At 40.6% G+C, this 21,671-nt stretch overlaps 1 protein-coding gene across 11 annotated transcripts in view; it reads left to right on the top strand.

The window, feature by feature from the left end:
- The first annotated feature begins 4,690 nt into the window (after positions 1-4,690).
- tjp1b (tight junction protein 1b) overlaps positions 4,691-21,671 on the top strand; it is a 70,041-nt gene continuing 53,060 nt past the window's right edge. For 7 of the 11 annotated variants that reach the window (XM_080304672.1, XM_026175569.2, XM_026175559.2 and 4 more), the window contains exons 1-2: positions 4,692-5,159; positions 5,691-5,802. In XM_080304672.1, coding sequence (XP_080160798.1) covers positions 4,721-5,159; positions 5,691-5,802 — 551 coding nt within the window. In that variant the 5' untranslated portion in view covers positions 4,692-4,720. Of the gene's footprint in view, positions 5,160-5,690; positions 5,803-14,605; positions 15,077-21,671 lie in introns of those variants that run through there. The other 4 variants (XM_080304673.1, XM_080304676.1, XM_026175560.2 and 1 more) reach the window with 2 other exon arrangements.

Here is a 21,671-nt window from a genome sequence, read left to right as displayed (position 1 = left end):
GAACACACACAACCTTTTATCAAAATAAAACAGGAAACATAACGAGACACAGACATGACTGGAACTTGACAAACAAAGAAAACTTGGACATGAAACATGACAGATAAACACACGTAGACTTAACATGACAGGCTGATACGGAAGACTTAACACAGGGATGAGACAAATGGGGAGCTTGATAAATCATGAACTAGAAACTGAAATGAAACTAAACTCAAACGAATAACAAGAACATCAACAACCTCATAACACTGGGTCACACGACCCCGGACCATGACATTTAGGACTGGGGAGAGTATCAAAATGACATGTCTCATCAGCAATGTAACTTTTAAAACCTTTCAAACATATACTTCTCCCAGTATAGTCAGTATTTGTTCGGTTCAACACACCAACACAAACAAAGCGCCTGCACTAATATAGTGTACTTAGATTTGTTACATTACAACTGGAAAATATGTTTTTTCGGTGGCCAAAATTTTGATAACTAGTCGTTACAAAAATTTGCATTATGATTTTGTCCTCTTTTCCTCAGAAATTCTCAATTGTTTTATTTTGCTTATCTTTAAGTGCATTTTCTCTGTCTGGTGCGATAATGTCAAACAGAGGTTGAGTCATGCAGTAAGTAGGGTTTTTTGGCTTGACTTTATGATAAAGATTCAGGAACAAAATATATAACAAATGAATACATGTCAGTGTGGGTCAGTACTGAGAGAGTTGATAAAGGCACAACTATAATCCAGAATTAGATAAAAAAAAATTTCATTGTTAAATGTGTAATGGGAGCGCAAACAGAGAGCTGCGATTAAAGATTAAGTATGCAGCCTTACCCTCAGGTTACGATCTCAGGCAGTAGAACATAATGTCACTGATAACGGATAAGCCTTTCATTTGTAAATATGTAATAACAATGGGATGGCACAGTTGACACTGCTAGTTATTGCAAATGCTTTAAAATGTATTTCTTTAAAAGAAAGACTCAGATCTGCAGAATTGGAACTGGAACTGATCCGACCTGCATGGCACATTCACATTTACAAATGTATTTAAACTTTAAAACAGTGCCACTCTGGTAAATTCATTAAATTTGAAAGCAGAACTAATAGCTGGTCTTACTTTTTTCTTCATTATCAGTTAATAATTAACTGATGCCTTTGATGCACTGATGCAGATGTGTACACAGCCGTCTGACACCTTTCATCAATTCCGGACATACAGTCATGCTTTTAGAAACAATAATAAACAGTTGTTAGGCAAGGAGATAAGGAGCTTTGTGAATATAGGCGCAGAAAGACTTTGTCTACATGTGCATTGTCACGTTTACTGGAAGGAGTGGACTCAGTAAACTCGGAAAGGTGAAAGTTCAGTGTGTCTATGTGCAGTCATCACCAGTTCTGCTATATACAGTGTACAAGGGGAAATGGGGCTCCAGGGATACAGGGGAAAAGGCATCAAAACATCGGACACTCCTCAACTCATTTCTCTCTCAGGCAGGCTCAGCACACCCCAGGGCAGTAATCAAGGGAAGATGTGTACGGAGGGAAACACACACGAATTCAATTCAAGGCAAAACACAAACAGAAGCAGCCAGCACTTCACTAACTAGATTGTTCAACAATCCAGCAAAGAATGACAGCCAGCAACTATCTGGATTGTGGCTGCTGATGAGATAATTGGAGATAGGTGGGGGATTTCCATAGGTGTGTAGAGTCTAGAGCGGGAACCCAGAATGAGTCCCACCCAGTAGCATAGACAACAACATAGAAAGAGAAAGAGAAGTGGAGAAGAGAGAAGCAATAGAAGCAATAGAAACTGAAGCAGAGAGATAGAGAGAAAATAAAACCTGATCAGCCGGAAAGGACTGAGGGACCATGACATATATAGTTTGTTTGTGTATGACAAAAATAAAGTGACAACAAATGAGACAGGAATGACTTTATCCACCACAGGAATGCTCTTAAGAGACACAATAAATCAGTCAAATCAAAGTGATTCAGTATGCAATAAATGCACCTGACACTGAACTTTGACCTGCATCAAAATACAGGTCATGTTTAAACTCAGCAGCTACTCTGTGAACCAGACCCATTCAGCTACTCATTAACTCAAATATCAGCTCAACCAGATGACCCACTGTAGCTCACACTGAGCATCAAAATAGGGAAGAAAGGTCATTTAAGTGACTTTGAATGTGGCAGCGTTGCAATACACCAAACTGGACAATAGAAGATTGCAAAAACGTTGTCTAGTCTAATGAGCATCAATAAATGCCGCCGCCTCTACCTGAGTGTTGTCCATGTCTTTATGACCGCAGTGTATCCATCTTCTGATGGATGCTTCCAGCAGGATAACAAGCCACATGACAAAGCTCAAAGCGGTTTCTTAAACACTGTACTGAAATGACCTCCACTGTCAACAGCTCTCAGTCCAACATTTGGGATTTGGTTCAACAAGAAATTCACGTCATGGATATGCAGCCGACAAATCTGCAGCAACTGTGTGATGCTATCATTTCAATATGGAGCAAAATCTCAGAAGAATGCTTTCAGCAGCTTGTTGAATCTATGTTATGAAGAATTCAGGCAGTTCTGGAGGCAAATGAGTATTCAACCTGGTAATAGCAAGGAGTACCTAATATAGAATGACAGCACGGTGTGGTTCTCTGGCTTAGCTGTAGGTTTAGGGTGCTGCAAAGAATGGTAAACCTGGCTTGCATCTGCTACTTAACCTCTCTCCCATTATAGTAGATGTAGGGCCGGAGCAGAGTGCTCTATAAGTGCAAAGCACAGTAGGTGGCTGTGCAGTTAGACAGAGGAAGAGAAAGACTCAGCGTTCCACAGACAGGCGACACCGTGGAGCAAACATGTCCTCCTTTGCTTAATACAAGGGAAAAACTGCATGTACAACTGGCCTTATGCCTCTCTGTTGTTACTGATGACAACTACAGTAGCTGAGTGAGTGTGAATGATTTGTAAAACTCAGAACACAAAACTACCACACCACTGCAGGAGGTCCCAGTCAAATCATATCAAGTGGGTAAATAACAAAAATAAATCTTTCACTACATTTCCTTCAATCGAGGCAGTTGTTTAAATGAACTGTTTAAAGTACAGTTTAAATGAACATTTGTGTCTGAAATGTGGGTGTGTTAGCATGTATTTTTGCTTTCCTGCTGGAAAAACTTGAAATATTTCTTGGTTAATTTTAGCCCTTTAAAGACAAATAATACACAAATTATAATGCACATATTTAAAAAAAAAAATAAGAATATAAAAATTATATCAGCAAATCATAATTTACACTAACTACAGTGCTGTCTTCCCTGGTGCAATCTGAGGCCATGACCAAGTCCCATCTAGTGATGATGAGACATGTTAAAGTGCTATGCACATACTCACAGAATACTCTTTTTTTCTAACTTCCAGTAGAGATACAGTTTAACAGAGCAGCCATTCAGTTACACTGTAATTATTTTATGAGCTTTTTCGATAAGAATAAAGAAAAAACAAAGCTTTTACCAAATGGTCCTTTTTTTTAATCACTAAGGCTTAAATTTTTTTTTAAAGTTTCTAAGTTCTCTTGGTGTCTGTTCAGATATAAGTCATGCCTGCTTAGGCTAATGACTGACGTAAAAGTGATTATTTAGCCTGCAGCAATTCTCAACATAGAAGAAAAACTCATTTTCTATTCCACCCCGACGCGAGTAACGATCTGAGCCTGACCACTGTAAAAATGATCTCTGCCACAGCCCCTGTTTTGTATCATCTTTTATAACGAGCTGTTTCTGTATTCATACTTCTCAAATTCGGTGATGTATTACTTTTGGCTCAGTTTTTGGTCCTGGTGAATATTTAATGAAAGCCTATTATGGCCACATGTGCAGGAGTCACTGATCAAATAGCACCATCTTCTGGTAAAGGCGTTTATTTTTTTCCACAGCACTTTGATAAAATCCACTTCAAGGTCATATTGGTTTGTGCTGCATTAGTCTTTTCTTTTTAATAGATTTTCATTGAAATACATTAAGCTCCCCTTGAAACACCCTTTTTCCTCCTCGTGTGTTAATGCTTCTCCTTAAGCAGGAGTAACGCTGGATTTAATGGGTCAGTGCCCGTGACGAAATGTTCTAATCTTGTTTTAATCAGGTGTCACATTCTCACAGCAATATCCAGGAAGGTGAGTTGTTAGGAGAGTTGCTGAGCTGCGGATTGCTGAGTTCCTCCCATCTTACTCAGCCTAACAGTATGTCTCATTCACTTTACACAGTTTTCCTCGATGGGTAGAGGATTTGACTCTCGCACTCCTTGTTTTGTAAGTCCCTGGTGATTTCGAGGCCAGTCAGCACAACCCAAAATAACTGTGGAGCCTTCTGACATGGTTGTTCTAAATTATCTTCTGGGCTGTAACAGAACAGAAAAACTAGTTAGACACATTTTTAATTAAATGGGCCATACGGATATGAAATGAAGACTTTAGTGAATGTTTGATCTTCCAACAAGACAGGAAAATAATGCAAAATATGTTGAGGGTGTCTAAGCGCTGGTGAGCAATGTGCATTGGTGTACTTAAGAGTCTGTTAATCTTCTTAGTGTCGCTAAGTACCCGGCTAGAAATCAGCTACTGTCCAGATTGTCTCTTCCTGGCCCAGATAAACGACTCAGACAACAACAAAGGGAGGCTTGAAGAAATATGTGGCAAGGTCTCTTCACTGGCATGAAATATGCACCTCCCCTCCTTTGGGAACTATTTTGACAGAGCTGTGGAAGAAGTTTTGGTGGATTTCCTCAACTCGAAGATGTTTGGCAGTGGCACCAAGAGGTGGTTCGTGAAGAGGCAAAGAAGACAGCAGCAGCAGAGGTCTGGCAGGAAGCCATGTGCCAGGAAGAAGCAGAGATGGGCAGCTAAGATTCTCCAGCAGCACAGAGAAAAGATCCTGAGCGAGCTGGATGTCAACAGTGTACTTCCTTACCTGGTGTATGACAAGGTTTTTTCACTGGGAGAGTACAAGGAAATACTGGGACAGGATTCGGACAAGAAGCGGACCGAGATATTCCTGGACCACCTGTCCTCGAAGGGGCCTGCTGCATTCAGCTCATTCTGCTCTGTTTTGGAGGAAGTTTGTCCTCACCTGCTAACCTGTTTTCTGTTGGATGGAGAAGGTAAAAACATTAATAAGCCTCTAATTACACCATTAAGCAGTAAAGCACAAAAACAAGAGGTCATAGAGGGTCTTTCTAATAAAAATGTTTCAGCTCATTAATCTGTGGCAGCTTTGCACTTACATGTTCAAAAGTTTTAATTATGTACACATATAAAAAGTACAATACAAAGGAAATTAAACTACTTTGCAGTAATCCAGCACAACAGACTAATAGCAAGCAAAAATAGCTTCTTAAATCTGGGTGGCTGAGGGGATTACTGAGCCGCCAGCGTTCCTAACTAGCCTCTGACAACATATGGCCTCAACGTGGGTGCAAATGCAGGGCCTTGTCTGTGCCGCACTACTCCAGGTTAATGTGTTTTTACATAAAACACACTCTCACAAAGAGAAGTGAGTGTCTTCCTTACATGTGGCAATTTCCCACAATTACCAGCTCATGAATTCTTCTGCTTGTTCACCCGGTCAGAGAGAAAGAGGTGTAAATCAGCCAAGTTGTAAAAAGGGCTAAAATATTAATCTGCTCCTACAGATGGTGTCTCAGGACAGGGCGAGAAAGGGGGCATCACTGCGCCCCCAAACACTCCAGGAGAGCAACCTCTGTGCTCGCCTCCCATGTACACCGACCCCATATTTGACTCCAGGTGAGAACTGCTTTACATACCCTATCAATGATGTCATGTTGAGTTTTATTTCTGCTGAATCACATGATGCTCTACGAGAAGATAAAATCATCCTTCCATGTTTTAAACATTCAGATCGATGACAAATTAACAGCTGTGACTAAAAGAGTGACGAAACAATGCAAAATGCAGAAGATCGTTTTCAGTTGTGATACAAAGTTAATATCCGCTCATTATGGGCATGAATGTTTGAATAGTTTTAGCCTTTTAAAGATTTCTTTTTCCATGGCTGGGATGATTTTAGAGCACCCATCTTTCATGTGATTAAAAAATAACTTTGAATTTAGTTTGGATTTTCTTGAATTCAAAGAGGGTCAATGTCATACATAAAGGCTCAAATATTTACATACACCCTTGCCAAAATATGGTAAGTGTCCTCTAGCAAGTTGGAACTTTACTAGACCCATGGTAGCCACCAACGAGGCATAATTATTGTTGGATATTTGACAACTCATCTGGGCAGAATTGGTCAAGTTCATTTGAATTGGTTGGTTTATCCACACGTTCCACAAATTTTCAGTAGACTTGAGGTCGGGGTTTTGGTAAGGGTGACAGTTTGGTCTTCTTTCAGTCCTTGGTAAAGGTCTAAATAACTTGTACTTACATAAATGATTTTTAACTGATGATCTTTGAATCTGCAGTGGTTTAGAAATGACTACAAGAGACCTTAAACAGTTCAGAGAAATCATTAAAAGCCCCAAATTAACATGAAATTAATGTCCATGATGAGTGAATGTAAACTTGTGAACTGCATGAGGTGTAATAGAATTTTATTCTAATACTTATTTAAAAAAATCAAAAAGACCAAATGAGTTAATATTGTTAGGAATAATCTAAGCAATGCAGCACTGAAACAGTCACAGCACCGCTAAAAATAAAACTGCAGAAAAGAGGCGCATAAAATGACCTCTGGTGAGTTTGTTGATTTTTTTTTGTATGTAAGAGAGCGAGCCTGGTAGACAAAGTCCTGCGAGGGTGTTTTTTGTCACAGAGTGTGTCAGCCCTTCTGAATGCGTCGTGACTGAGTGACGGTGTCTTTCTGGATGTGTGTGTGTGTGTGTGGACCTCTGGAGACCTCCATTGGCCCAGCTTGCACGGTGGCGGGGGTTGGGCAGAAAATATTTCATAGTGTGAGTGTCGTGTGTGTGTATGAGAGGTAGCATGGATGGGTGGTTGGGGGGCGTTTGTGATGCTTCAAGTGAAGGGACAGGCAAGCTGATATGCTCCCTGGGCCGTTCCTTTTTAATGTATGACAGCTAAGTCAGCATGGGGACAGCCATCCTAGTGGTTTGGCCCTGGGCACTGACACACACGCATAGACACACACATACACACACAGACAGGCTGACAGAAACAAACCAACACACTAAACAGCATAACAGCACAGAGAATGGTCACAGAGCCTCCACAGGAGATGCAGTACGCTAACAAGCCAATGTAAGTCCTCTTAAAATTTCATTTCAGGATTGATGCTTTGTTTGTGCGTTCACCTGTTCGTGTTCAGCCGTATACACGAAGACGCTCCTTGGAAACTGACGTCTCTGACATGCATCTGCAGGTTTTGTGAATGGCTTGTTTTCAGTGCACTTGTCTTTGTTAATGCGAATGTCACTACATCTGGCGAATCAAGCGTCGGGCAGTGTTGTCTGCATGTATATCAGGATAAAAAAGCGTAATCTTTTGTTTGTTCACTTCTAGAAGAAGTAGGACAGAAACTGCCTCAAGTGATGGATGCTTGGCTTCAAAAATTGTGCGCCAGCATGTGTCCCAGTGTGACAGCGTGAAGCACGACTGCTTGCCTGCCTTGTTATAAATGTGAAGGCAACCTGGGAATGTCTTCCTCTTGTTTGAACTATGTGAAGTCATGTGAGTTTTTTCCCCCCTTTTATTCTCTGAACACTTTCTCTGATCCACAGCAGAGGAGCAGATTGATTGTCAGCTGTGTGGGTTCAAAGAGGCACTGTGTTTATTAGTTTGGCTTTTTGTTGCCTCTGGTCAGTATCCTGCTGACTGAGAGTGAACACGCAGCATTTAATCACATCTCCAGGCTTCTGCCTTAAAGGGCACTGAGAACCTGTGTGTACCCACAGGGAAGGTGCAGGGAATGATGGGAAGCTTGCTGAATCCAGTTTAAAGGCCGCTGGTTGCCAGATTGTTTACAATATGCAGCTATTCTTGGTTTTAAAATCAACACTCAAGACCTCTTGAGCACTCATCTGTGAATGTGCAAAGGTTTCTTAGCCTGTACTGAAGTGAAAATTCAAAGGCATGTAAGCCATGATTGCACAGATATATTTAATGAGTAACTGGCTATTTTTCAAAACCTGCATATGTTCCGTTCCCCTATGGAAAATGAGGTGATTACCCAGGATGCGTTGGCTGTGTGTTTGGCTCTGAGGCCTTATATCTATACGTGAGCCAGCAGCCATGATGTAAGGCACCATGCTTTCATCCATAAGTGGAGAAAATGAGATGCTGGCGGGTTGAAGAGGAGGTGGAGGAGGAGAGGAGAGATTAGCTGGAGCTGAGGTTATGCTTCTCCGTGCTGATGACTCACCTCACGGTACACAGAGAGAAAGCACTGCGACAGCGCTGAGGTGTGACTGTGTGTGTGTGTGTGTGCGTGCGTGTGCGAGTGCTTCATTACTCTTGGTCTTCTTGGTGCAGTGCATTCATGTGAAGAGGACTTTCTCTGTGAACTCCTCTTTGTTTGGTGCACGAGTAATAAATCACAGTGTTACAGCGGTTGTGGTTCTCGGGGCTTTCGTCCAGGTTTGGCTCCTCTGGGAGCAGCTTCCGAGTCCTACAAACCAGCTTTGATTCTGCTGTGCAGAAAGAAGTGGACAAGCAAATGGAAGGACACAAGAAAGAAGGGCAGCCCTGTGTGTCCTATTTACTTGCTTGGAAAAAAAAGAAAAGAAAGAAAGACGAGGACTTTAGTGTGTTAATTGTGCACACGTGTACCTGTGTGTGTCTGTGTGAACACGCTGGTTTTGGCGTGCGTGAGCGTGTGAGTGCGCGGCGCACAATAAGAGATGTCAGCAGTGGGTTCTCATGTGAGAAGGGTAATGATGGGGACGGCTCCTCAGTGGAGATGCAGAGGAGGGGGATGCCAGTGTGCAATCAAAGTGCTGCAGTGGAGTGTGCATGGAAATGCAGTGGGCTTCAGACTGCAGCACAGCCACTGACCCACTGTTGTGTTAGTGCTTCCCCACTGACACACTACCACTGGTTTCCATACACACTCCCTGCAGTGTGTATGTGTGCATGTGAAAACAAAAGACAGAGGGAGATAGAGAGAAGCTTCGGTAATGTCTCTGTGTGTGTCCTCAGCAGTTTTCCTATCATTTAATGGCTGCCGTGTCTTACATGACTGATAATGATGATGTGCAGAATCTGATTAATCAGGGGACTTATCTGAGTGGCATCCTAGTCAATGGGAGGTGACACGGTGCTTTGCTGGTAGGTTTGCTGGAGTGCAACTCTGCACTGATGATTCCATTATCGATGTATTAGCTGACTGTTGACAGGGTTCAAGATGCTACGAACAGGAAGCAAAGAGGCTTTTTTTTATATAAGAAACTGAATTATCTAACAAAGTCTACAGGAAGGTACCTCTAATGATCTATCCATAGGTTTTTTTTCTGCATATCCAAGGCTCAGGGTCACATCTGGCCTGAAGTCTATCCCAAGGTGTCATAGGGGAAGAGGTGGGTTACACCTTGGATAATTTAACTATCTATCACAGCCATTCATATCTACATTGACACCAATCACCAATTAAACTAATGTCTTTGGACGTTAGTTTAATTGGTTCACAGGCTCACAAACTCCACACAGAAAGGCCCTGCCAGCTGCACTAACCACCACACCACCGTGCCGCCCTGCCACTAATAGAAGATCATTAAATTCTACTTTGTGCTGTTTTCTAATTACACACAATTTAGCCGATGTACTTTCAAAACAAACCAAAATCCTACACCGTTACTCTCACCTCATATCCTCACTGTCATGAGTTAAAAATGAAAGCTACGCTAACATTACTACACATTAGATCATTTTATGTCTATCTTAATGTCATTACTGGGCAATTCTGTGCATCTTTAAGAAATTTTACTTAGTGATTTCTACACAAATGAATGAAGTAAATGAGATCTATGATATGCATCCAAAGATTAATCAAACTGAAATATACTGACTTTGAAAATACTGGAATTTAAAAATATCTGAAATATGAGACCAATGGATGAAAACCTAGTGTTTATATAGTTATAGCAATATGTATTAATTGATATCTTACTTTATAGTCTGTCTGCTCCAGAAACCTGTGTAGGAGCCAAGCTCGTTTCAAGGCTTTGCAGGTGCATTTAATGTCTATGCATATAAATCACTATATGTTTTATTTTGCTTTTAAACTGAATCATATTTACTTTATGCACACTGAAGCCTTTTCATCAGCAGGTACTGGATGAATGAACTTATGGACATATGAGCACTGGGTGAATTTAGGTTCCTTTAAAGCCCGAAGGCTTTTCTGCTTCCAGTCACCCAGAAGTAACTAGCTGGCAACCACCAAAAGGGCTGTTTTACATTTCAGAATACGCCTGATGTTCATTCTCAGCATATCAGCTCTAGTTATTTCTAAAACATCATATCCTATATGAACATTTACTCTAGAAGCTCACTGTACCGTTACACACGCAGTGTCACCCTGCGTTTGCCAATGAGAGTTTAACACTGTCAGTTGGGTAGATTAGGATACTTTCGCGGATAGAACACACGACATCACGGGTGCAAACATTTTTAGCAGCGTCGGCCACAGAGGGATTTGCTCCCCTGACACTGGCAGCTTTAGTGTCATGCTCTGTCTGTTTAGCTGTATGGTGGAAATCATTTGGATGACGAAACCGTTGCCAAACTTGATTTTTCATTTTGATTTTTTAAAATATAAATGAAATCATTAGCTAATGCCTTCAGCTCACAACAGTTAAATGATCAATTCAGCTGCTCGCAGCAGACGTATGTAGTATAAAACCTCCCCAGTTTCCATTTATCTTTTGTTTATGTCTGAGCTGGTGAGGGTGAGAGGTGCAGTTCAGAAACTCAGGTGTCCTCTAAGACTTCAAAGTCTAGACTAATCGACTTACTCTGAAGCTTACAACGGCACCTCTGTGTCAGTCTATTGACTGGGAAGCAACCCACGCCAGCGTCTGTTTGCTGCTAATGACAGGTGGTGTGGGCACTGAGGCAGAGCTACTACGACCACACTTCACTCCAATTCAGCAATCACAAACATAATCAAAAAGGCAGAAAAAAGCATTAAAATATTGCTTTTACATTGGATAACTGATATTAGATATTTTTTGTTATAAATGCTACCTCATGAACTGCAATCAAAGGTTTAGTTCATATACCATATTTGCCTTTTTAGTTATTGGGGCTTAAAAATAAAACAATTTAAAAGAAAATGGTTCTTATGCACTCTCGTAAAACAGAAACTAGACGAGACATAAATCTCTTTGAATAGCTGATGGTTGGTTGTGATGTGAATATGTATAAGGCAGTTAAAAAATAATGTGGTTGTAAGAGGTATGAGCTCACAGAATTCATAACCCAGTGATAGAAGAATAAGGGAGCGTAATAATTCCCTGGAAAGAAGTTCAATAAAATAAATACGAGGGTGTCTCCAGTGAAAAAGTCCAATAAAATTACATCATACTGTGTTTGATACTCTGGTGAATATTCATTGTTCACATGCTTTATGTGCGGATGGGGTTAAGCAGACACACAGAACTGATGAATTTGTTGTAATCTTCAGACTTTCTCATTCATATAACTCTGCACTGGTTGTTATGAGCAACTGTGACAGCTACAAATCATTTTACTGAGCATTCAAACTGTATGAGGTTTAAAAGACAAGTGTAAACTGTGAGCACATTCCACTTATATTCACCCTGGGTTAGGGTTAGCTCATACTGTCATTGCATGTCTTTCAAAGTGCAGCCTCTCTCTGCTCAGTTAGCCTGCATGCATTGCCCTCTGGGTGCTCAATCTCTTCTTTCTACATCCCAGACAATGAAAACTGGACAGGAGACTCACAATTAAGTATGATTCTCATTGGTGTCTCTGTGGTATTTGCAAGCCTTGTGGAAAACTCTCAAGGTAAAATTACTCACCAGCTGTGTCCTGTTACTGTCTACTAATCTATGTCATACATAAATATGAAAACAAAGCCAAAAAATGCACAGTAACATAAGTAATCCGTTACTTTCTGTTATCCTTTGGAAGTTAAGAGTAATCACCAAGGACCATCAAAATCTCCAAGTTACTGGTTACATTCACTGGACATTCAGAACTGAGTGAGAACTTTCTTTTTCTCAAAATTATATGCTAATCGGCATAAAATGATATTAAAACATACATTATGACCCTCATTACCAGATAAAATATAAGGACTTTTTTTTTATATGATCACCAAGCTATATACTGTTTAAGTCTAAGCACATACAGGCTTATGGGTTGAAAATACTTGGGGTCAGTCAGACCTAAAGCATGATAAAAATATGGCATTTCTGTCTGAGTGCGCTCACTGGTCTTTTTTCCCCTGCGAGGGGTGGCTGAGGCTCAGGAGGTAGACCAGATTGTCCAATAAGTGGAGGACTGCTGATTTTTCCCGTCCTCATGCAGAAAACTCCTCGGGTGGGACACAGAGCCCCAAGTTGCATCACCATTGGTGTGTGACAGTGCGGCCATATAGACAATCTGCTGCATTAATCGGCCTCAGTTTTTTCATCTCTTTAGTATAATAGAAGCTTATCTGTATGTCACATGTTTCCCATATGTCATAATTTATTCAGTAAGATGGGGATTATACTTGGTTGTGGAATCGGACACTGGCAGCTGCAGAAAACGTGGATCAGTAGTCATTCCTGTCATACTTTTTTTTGTACAACTGCCTGAAGGGTCCAATCTGGACCCTTATAGATGGATAAACACCTGTTTACACCTGTTTATTTGCATATATATATATATAGGGGTGCAACAATACTCGATATCGATATTGAACCGTTCGATACAGTGCTTTCGGTTCGGTACGCATATGTATCGAACAATACAAAATTTTTAATTTATTTTATCAACTTTACTTCTGACGATGCTGTCTGTATTGAGCGCTCAGTGGATCTGCGTTCGACTACTCCACCTAGGCTGCACTTTCGAGTGCAGATCCACTGAGCGCAGCGCAAGCTAGCAAGACAGAAGCTAAGCTCGTTGCAACATGGCAACTGCCTCAACGCTACCCGAAACTGAACCTCCCCCACCCTCATTCAGATCTGGCGTTTGGAACTATCTTGGTTTTCATGTGAAGCATGACCCTGAAGGTAAGCGCGTCATGGACAAAAGTAAAACAGTATGTCGGATGTGCCACGCAATGCTCAATTGGCGGGAACTAGTGCGTTAGCTTGTTAGCTTCTTAACATGTTGACGTCGTCCAGCCCCACGCACGGGGCGATCCGCGGTAACTCGTTAACGGAGATTTGCCGCATTATGGCGTTAACGTCATTTTAACGAGCTTAACGCTGACTGCACTAGTGGGAACACAACGAATATGACTGCACATTTACGCCGACATCATCCTAGTGCAAAGACAAGTGGAAGCAGACAAAAACAACAAGCACGCATGCTACAAACCTTACCCGAGTCATTTAGACAGCCGTTAGCACATGATTCTCCTTATGGGGACCTGATATGTTTAATATGCTGCTGAGAATATAGCCCAGAAGAAGCGGATAGTATAGCTTTTATTTTGGAAAGAGCCATTTCTCTGTAATAAACTCGATCTGTAATTTCTCTGTGATTTCTCGATCAGATAGATTTTTTTAAATTATTTTGTTGTTTCAGCAACATTAAATTAAAAAACTGCACTTTTGAGTTAAAATATATATTTCTAATTTTAATAAATGACAAATTAAAAAGGCATGAACATTTTTTTGTATCGAAAAAATATCGAACCGTGACACCAAAGTATATGTATATTTATTCATATATATATATATATATATATATATATATATATATACACACATATTAAAGGTGCAATGATACACAAAATTCACGCTTTGGTTCGATACTTTGGTGTCACGGTTTGATAATTTTTCGATACAAAAAAATGTTCATGCCTTTTTAATATATCTATTAAATATATATATGAGGCTACAGCAGCACAAATATATATATATATATATATATATATATATATATATATATATATATATATATATATATATATATATATATATATATATATATATATATATATATATATTAAAATGCAATAAAACTGGTGGAGACATGCCTACTTATCCAGCACACCAGGACCCTTTTGAAAAAACAAAACAAAACGGAATTTAGGCATCATTCATCTATCAGGAGAGGCAGGGTGTTCAGGGAGCTCTGAATTCCTAGTTACGCCCCTGCAAGTCATTACCGCTTCCCGGAAGTATTACCTAACAAAGGTAGTCGACTTTAAAAAAAAGAACCAACCTTTAAAAAGTAATTAAAGGCAAACTTTCGACTTCCTAAATGGATGCTACAAGCGAGCATCTCTAAATGAATCGGTCCCTTGACCCCCCCCTCCTCCTCCCCTCCCTCCTCCCCTCCCTCCCAGTCGCTCCCCTCTGACTACACTGTACACACACTCTCTCCCCTACCTCACACACACGGACGCCTGGACGCTGCAGCGTTTTTAAGAGAGTGTTTCCAACCCTGGGCAGGAAGGAGGAGGCAGGAGGAAGGAGATAATGTCCAAATCCTGACCGTAGTCATTAAAAAGAATACTAAAAAAAAAATACTTAAAAAATCACAGTTCGGATGGATCGGCGGTGTGTTTGCCAGAGCTAAAAAACAAAGAAAGAAAAAAAACACGGTCAGAGTGTCATTGCAGACATGGGTCGCAGCGGTACGGCACCTTTCTCTCAGCTCCTCGGGGAGTGTTTTCACTGTCAGTCCTTCAGCGCTGGAAATGGCGTTGTGATGCTGAGCACGGAAGACGCAGCGGAGGCGGATGCCAGGGACTAAAGAAATATATGATCACCTGTGCTTTTCTTTGGGTTGGATTTTTAGTAGCGGTGGACAGTACCATGGTGAATTACCAGAAATACATTACTGTTATGCAGCTGGCTCTGGGGGTGACCGCCTCCAACAAAGAACATTGTCTTCCACCCAGGAAGCGTATGTGGTGAGTATCACTCTCGGTGCGGATGATGGTGATGATGATGATGATGTGATGCAGGTTGAGGAGAGAAGGAAAAGGGGGGACTGCGATGAGCCGAGCCGTCGCCTCCCACATCTCGTCAAACGGATGAGCGGGTTATACGGAGCCAAAATGCGCCCGGCTCACTCTCCGAAATGACATAATATTCCTGTCAGCCACTGCAGCCGGTCTGCACCATGTTGCAATCGTTACAAACCCACTGTGGTCGATACACGGTGGGGCAAAGCAACTACTCCGCATGCTGGGAGTTTGCGTGCGTGCGTGTCAGTGCACCCGTGCGCGTTTGGAGACAAGTGGCTCTTTTAGCCTTGTCCTTCCCATGCATTAGTTTGTAAAGTTGAATGCGTAGGATGATGTCATAGCTCCATCGTGGGTTTTTTTCTTTTTACCCCCCTCATCCTAACTTCATGTGCTTTAATGTACTGTATGGCCTCCACTGCACAGCTGTTGTCACTGGAAATGTCATCATCAAGCTAATCATGTGGTAAACATCACCCCCTCCTCCCCGACCTCACTCCTGTTCCCAATGCTGTGTTGTAACTAGTTAATAAAATGTAAAGCATGAAACATGTTTCGCGCCTGTTTTTTTTTTAATGTCCTGTCCTGCAGCCAGGCCTCTGTACATCTCTCATTAAACATTTTTATCTCCATAATCTGCTCTCAGCATGTCTTTGTGTCTTGTCTACCCACCTATTCAGTGTCCCCATTACTCTGTGTGCCTGAACGCTACAGTATATTTCAGTGACCACCTCTCTTTCTTTCGCGTCCTCATGCGGCCTTGTTCATTTATTTACTCCAAAGGCAGCCTTCCTTTCATTCCCCTTTTTCCCTGACTGTAAGTAAGATTGCTCGTGGAGGCGGCTCCAACGTGTGTGAGACAGTATCCCTAATTACAGCCGGATTACCATCTTGTTTGAAAGCAAAGATGGTTAATTAGGAGTCAATAGACTCAATGGCACTCTGATACGGTCTAACGCAAATTCAAAATGTATCGCACAGTGTGGCACAGGCTAGTGTGGCTCCAGTGTGTGTGAGAGAGGCTTAACTGTTATCATCACCTGTTTTGAGCCAACCTAAACCATTTCCGTGACTGAGAGAAGAACAAAACACAGCCAGAATTTAACAGCACCTAAGTTAAATTACTTTATGTTATGATAACAGTAAGTTAGCAGTCATTGTTTGTTTGTTTTTTTTACTAATAAGATGTCCCTACACTCTTTTGTTGTGCCTTAATTCAAATATTTACTGCAGACACCATCCTTTATAAACAATAAAGAAGAGTCAAAGTGCTGCTGTAGCCTCAGCAGGGGTCAGGAGCTTATCACATGGAGCTTTTTATCTCTGGGTTTCTTTCAGCTAATCATATTCCTTAGTCATCGTCTTATTAGCCTAATTGCCCCCCATAGGAGAAGATAGGGGACTTATTTCACTGAGACTGAGGATTCATTTCATGTTTCTCCTCTTATTGTTGTTTTCATATTTACGCCTCTGTATTTAGGGAGGTTTTGGAAGAAGCTGCTTATTGTCTCCTCTAAAGCAGTGCACTGACAAAAGAGGCTAAAGTGATTGTGTAACTCTCAAAGTGATATCTGACTTTGTTAAAGCGAATACTTTTCCTTACAGATAAATCCCAGAAATTGAAAGATGAAGTGAAGTTTCTGCAGAGACAACCAGTGTTTGGTTTCTAAACTTTCTTCCACTGTTTGTCACTGAGTGCACCACAACAATCACTTTAACACTCATGCTTTTGGTTACACTTCACAAATTTTTTGAATCATGTTAAAGAGGTTTAAAATCTATCATGGGTTTTTTTTTCTTTTTGTGTGGTCTTTTAAATTTGCTTGAAATTGATGTTCTTTTACTAATGTCTGTATTTTGTCCGTGTCACATTACAGTGCAGCGCTATTCAAATTTCATCCAACATGAACTGATCTTTGACAAAAAGTGTTTTGGTCACTGTAGCAAGTCTTAAACATATTCTAGGTTTTATTTGTGCTGTGGTGTTCACTAATCTGCCAAATCATATGAAAACAAAATCATACAAATCATATGGAAAGAAAAAGGTTTGCAAGGAGGTGGGAATATATATATGTCAAGAGATTAAAAAAAAACTCTTCAAAGTGCATTTTCACATGAATGTATAATAACTTTAGGGAAAAATCAGTCAAAGCACTGTAGTGATGAGACATCAGCAGCTACAGTTAATATTATATTATAATTTTATCACGTAAAAAGCATGGTGCCATTTAAAAAGACACACATTTAATCCAATTCAGTTTTATTTATATAGCACGAAATCACAACAACAGTTGCCTCGAGGTATTTTATATTGTAAGGCAAAGACGTCAAAATAATACAGAGAAAACCCCAGCAATCAGATGACCCCCATTAACACTTAGCACTTGGCGACAGAGGGAAGGAAAAACTCCCTTTTTATCAGGAAGAAACCTCAGGCATAACCAGGCTCAGGGAGGGACAGCAATCTGTGGTTGGGCGTGATGGGAGGGACAGAGGACAAAAGACACATCAGATCAAAATCCCTGTATAGGAATTTCTTTTATTTATGCATTATTCAGATTATTTTATTGTATAATGCCTTGGTGCCACTGGATTTTAACATGTCTCACACTCATGCAGTTAGACAGAGGGTGGGGGTCTGGTAAGGAAGTTGGGGGAAGCAGACAACTCCACAGGAAGAATCTTTTGTCTCTTCGATGACTCTGGGAGGTAGCAAGGGAGTGTGAGCCTTAGGGTGTGAAACAGCTGTGTACTGCCTTTTGTTTTTGAAGAAGGTATTTAAGTGAGAGCCACTTAAGAGACTCTGCTGACAGTCTGTCCCACGATCATGCAGGCTCTCCACCAAGCTTGGTTTTCTGTTCTTTGTTTGTGATTAAAGAATGTTAGCTACCGCTCACCGCTTGTCTGCAGGCTTTATTTAATGGAAAACTTCCACAACATCCCCAAGCATCAACCTTATCTCTTTTATTGTGTTTAACATGACCTGGCAGCACAGCGGTGCAGTGGTTAGCACTGCTGCTCCACACCAAGAAGGTCCAGGGTTTGACTCCACCAGCTGTCTGCAGTCTCTCTGCACAGAGCTCCCATGTTCTTCCACAACACTCTGGCTTCCTCCCACTGTCCAATGACTGTTAGGTTAGGTTAACTGGTGATTCTAAATTGTGTGAAAGCAAGCGTGAATGGTTGTGCAATTCTGTGTATTAGCCCTGCACCAGATTGGCGACTTCTTGCCCGATGGCAGCTGGAAAACCCTTCAATTTCATAAGTAGTAATACTAGTTGTTCAACACATGCATTAATAGCAGTGATACTACTGAACTGCATTCCTCGTGGCCCAAGATGTCATTTGTCATTCATATAAGAGTAAATAGTTTTTCCACTACTTTCTCCTACTTCATAAGGTTTATAGTACAAAACCAAAGGGGAAAAATACACAAGGAGTGTGTACAGATCCTTTTCTATGTCACCTTAAGCGCCTGGTCAAACCAGCGTGCTGCAGTGTCCTCATTTGATTGGTCTGGATTAGAAACATAGCCTATAGTGAGTTTGTCAAGTAAATATGTACACACAGAGAAATGACTGTAGACTGAATTGCCTTACTGTCTTGGGAATTTTAAACCCTAACAATGCAAGTGAAAAAACATTATTGTTGAAATTAATATAAATATTTTTATTGCAATTTGTAGGCTTAAACAAAACATAGCACTGTTATGTGGAGAACTGGCTCTCAGCTTCTCTCTGCGAGGGAGAAAGTTGTCCTGATGTTTTAATCTTTTAACAGTTTCGTCCGACCAAACTGCAAGAAAACTGTTTGGTTAAAGCTGAAGATATAATGTGTGGACTCACTGCTTTTCTCTTAGATAAATCTGTAAATGTTGTTGAAGTTGAACAAATTTCTGTGAGATATTTATGATTAGTTTTTACATCTTACAAGAAACAATTCATTTAAATGTGAATACGCATAGTGGAAATGAAGAGTAATTAGTTAATTCCTTAAATAAAACAATTGTGCCGCCAGCTCTGTATGTCTCCCTGCTACGGATTTGAAAAGTTCTTCCATTCACAAATGTAATTTTTGTGCAGATGTACGACAGGATGTGACACCAGTTTAAATGGAGGGGGGGGAAAGGCATTTGCATTTGTATGAAGAAGCAGCTCGCTGTATCGTTCAAGTATCCTGCTTCCAGCTCTTTTCATAATTGCAGCGTTAATTCTGTCCCATTTCTGGTCAAATGGTCAGAACTGCTTTCTGTTCTGCTGCTGATCTCACAGCATGTGGCAGTGAGATTACACACCGCCCTGCCTGAACACTTACACCATCCGCCGACCAGCGACCGTGTGTTCCGTGTAAGAGGAGGCACGGCTTTGCTTGCCTTTAATAAAGACTGAATAGCGGCAGCATCTATCTAAATTAGGATTAGACTTTGCAAACAGATGTTCCTCTTGCCTGGAGTCTTTAAAAAAATGTACTTGCACACAGCCAAAGATTAGCATTAACCTGACTTAATGAACTTTACACTCTGTTGCAAGCCTGTAGGGATAATACAACAAGTCTACTGTGTTTATGTAATGCTTCATCTTATTTATACCTGTGCCTTTTCTCCAAATAACACACCAAAAGCAGGAAGATACTGGGATAAAAGTGATGAGAGATGCCTAATTTAACAGACTCTTTATTTGGATTGGCCAACTATAAGTATTTCTCTTGAAGTGTGTGTCTCTTTATGTGCATTGGTGTGTGTGGCAGACAATGGCCAGGATTGCTCTCCCTGTTAAGTGTTATATTAGCGCTGGCCAAGATGGGAGGAATGGAGCGAAACATTGCCTATTGACCTGCTGATTAAGCACTAGCCATTATTGCTTGAACTAATCGTACCTGATGGCTCCTCCAGGCAGACTGAGAGAAAGAGAGATTGGGAACCAGGCACGGCAGAAAGTCCTGCAACTGATTAATGTGTGTATTTGTGTGTGCGCGTGCGTGCGTATGTGTGTGTTCTCCGTCCTTTCTTCGTAATAGCATCAGGCATCTGCTTGACCTTATCTGTGCACTACATTATTATACTCCATTGTGGTCATCGGGCCATCTGGGGTCTTGGCATTGATCTTATTCTATTATCTTCTGAAGTGGATTTTCTTTGTTGTAAGAAACTACAAATGGGGCAAGACTCCAATACTCCCATTATACCAGGGCCAAGATGACCCACACTGTTTTGTTAACTTGCCATGCATCAAGCGCTTGAACTGTTTGTTAAACAAAGCAGCAAAGAAATGATTATGAATACCTTTTAGGCTCTTAATGGTTAAAAAAAATCCTGCATTCGCAGCATCTATGCAGCTATTTGACATCAGCAGAAAATACATGAAAGTAATAAAAGCTGACAAAATGTCCTTTCAGTAACATATGTAGTCTCTCAGAACATTTGCCCCTTTGCTTTCTTGCTGCCCATTAGCTGAGAACATTGATAGCACTTTCATGTCTCTTCTCTTAATATGCAGCCTGCAGCAGCTGCTGCAAAGATTACCTTAGCTGGGTTTTTCCTGGCTTGCAATGGGTCTTTGGGGGGTTTCTGCTTACATAAAAATGATCGGTCCACTTAATTCTGTATAACTACAATAAAAGTAATGAGTCTGTTTTACCTTACCTGATAGAAGTCTGAGCATGTTCCCTTTAAGAAAGGAAGCATACAACACTTGAGAAAATAGTACCAAATTACCAAAAAACCCAATTAAAATTGCTTTCTGTTTATTATACAGTGATTTTTCTTTAACTCTGGCTAAAACTATAGCCAATTTATCAAGACTATTTTAACTACCTATTAAGCCTACAGCGGGAAAATGTGTTGCAATATACTGTGAAAAACACTGATCTCTATCCATCGGAGTGACTTGAGCTGCAGGCGTGAAATAATTATTAATACCAATACTATTGTGTTCAACAGAAGGATGGTGTGGCCCACAGAAACCCTAGCATTCTGCTAATGCACGCTGATAAAGGATTTCCGACAGGGTGTACTCGCTTGATGGGACCAGTTTTGAAATGTTAGCCACAACAGATGTCAGGAAAATTGTCATTTTCAATCACAAAATAAATATGAATATTAAACAGCTGCTGTTGGATGCGTGATGTCAAAACTGTGGTGCTGTGATTTAGGCCTACAATCTCTTGAATGATTTAAAATGTTATTGTTTTGACCCCCCTCTGTTACATAGATAAAGACTTTATTTAATCCCACACTGGGGAAATTCACTTGTTACAGCAGCACAAGGGTCAAAAAGAAAAAGTGAATTAGAGATATATTAGAAAAATAAAAATAAAAAAATAAATAAGAAAATACAGTGTACAAAAAACCCTGATAAAAATATAGATCCAATTAAATACAGCAGCAATTTGTACTGTGTATAAGTGGTTGCTATATATTGTAAAATATACTAGAAGACATCTCATATTTTTGTATGTATAGAAACAGCAGTGGGAATGATAGTATATACATGTATTTTTTAATACATCACTCCAGGAATTTACAGCAAGTTATAATAACGTC

Source organism: Astatotilapia calliptera, chromosome 7 (genome assembly GCF_964374335.1).
Source record: "Astatotilapia calliptera chromosome 7, fAstCal68.1, whole genome shotgun sequence".
In the NCBI taxonomy this organism is placed as follows: Eukaryota; Metazoa; Chordata; class Actinopteri; order Cichliformes; family Cichlidae; genus Astatotilapia; species Astatotilapia calliptera.
Note: the sequence above shows the minus strand (reverse complement) of the source record. Positions and strands in the feature narration are given on the sequence as shown.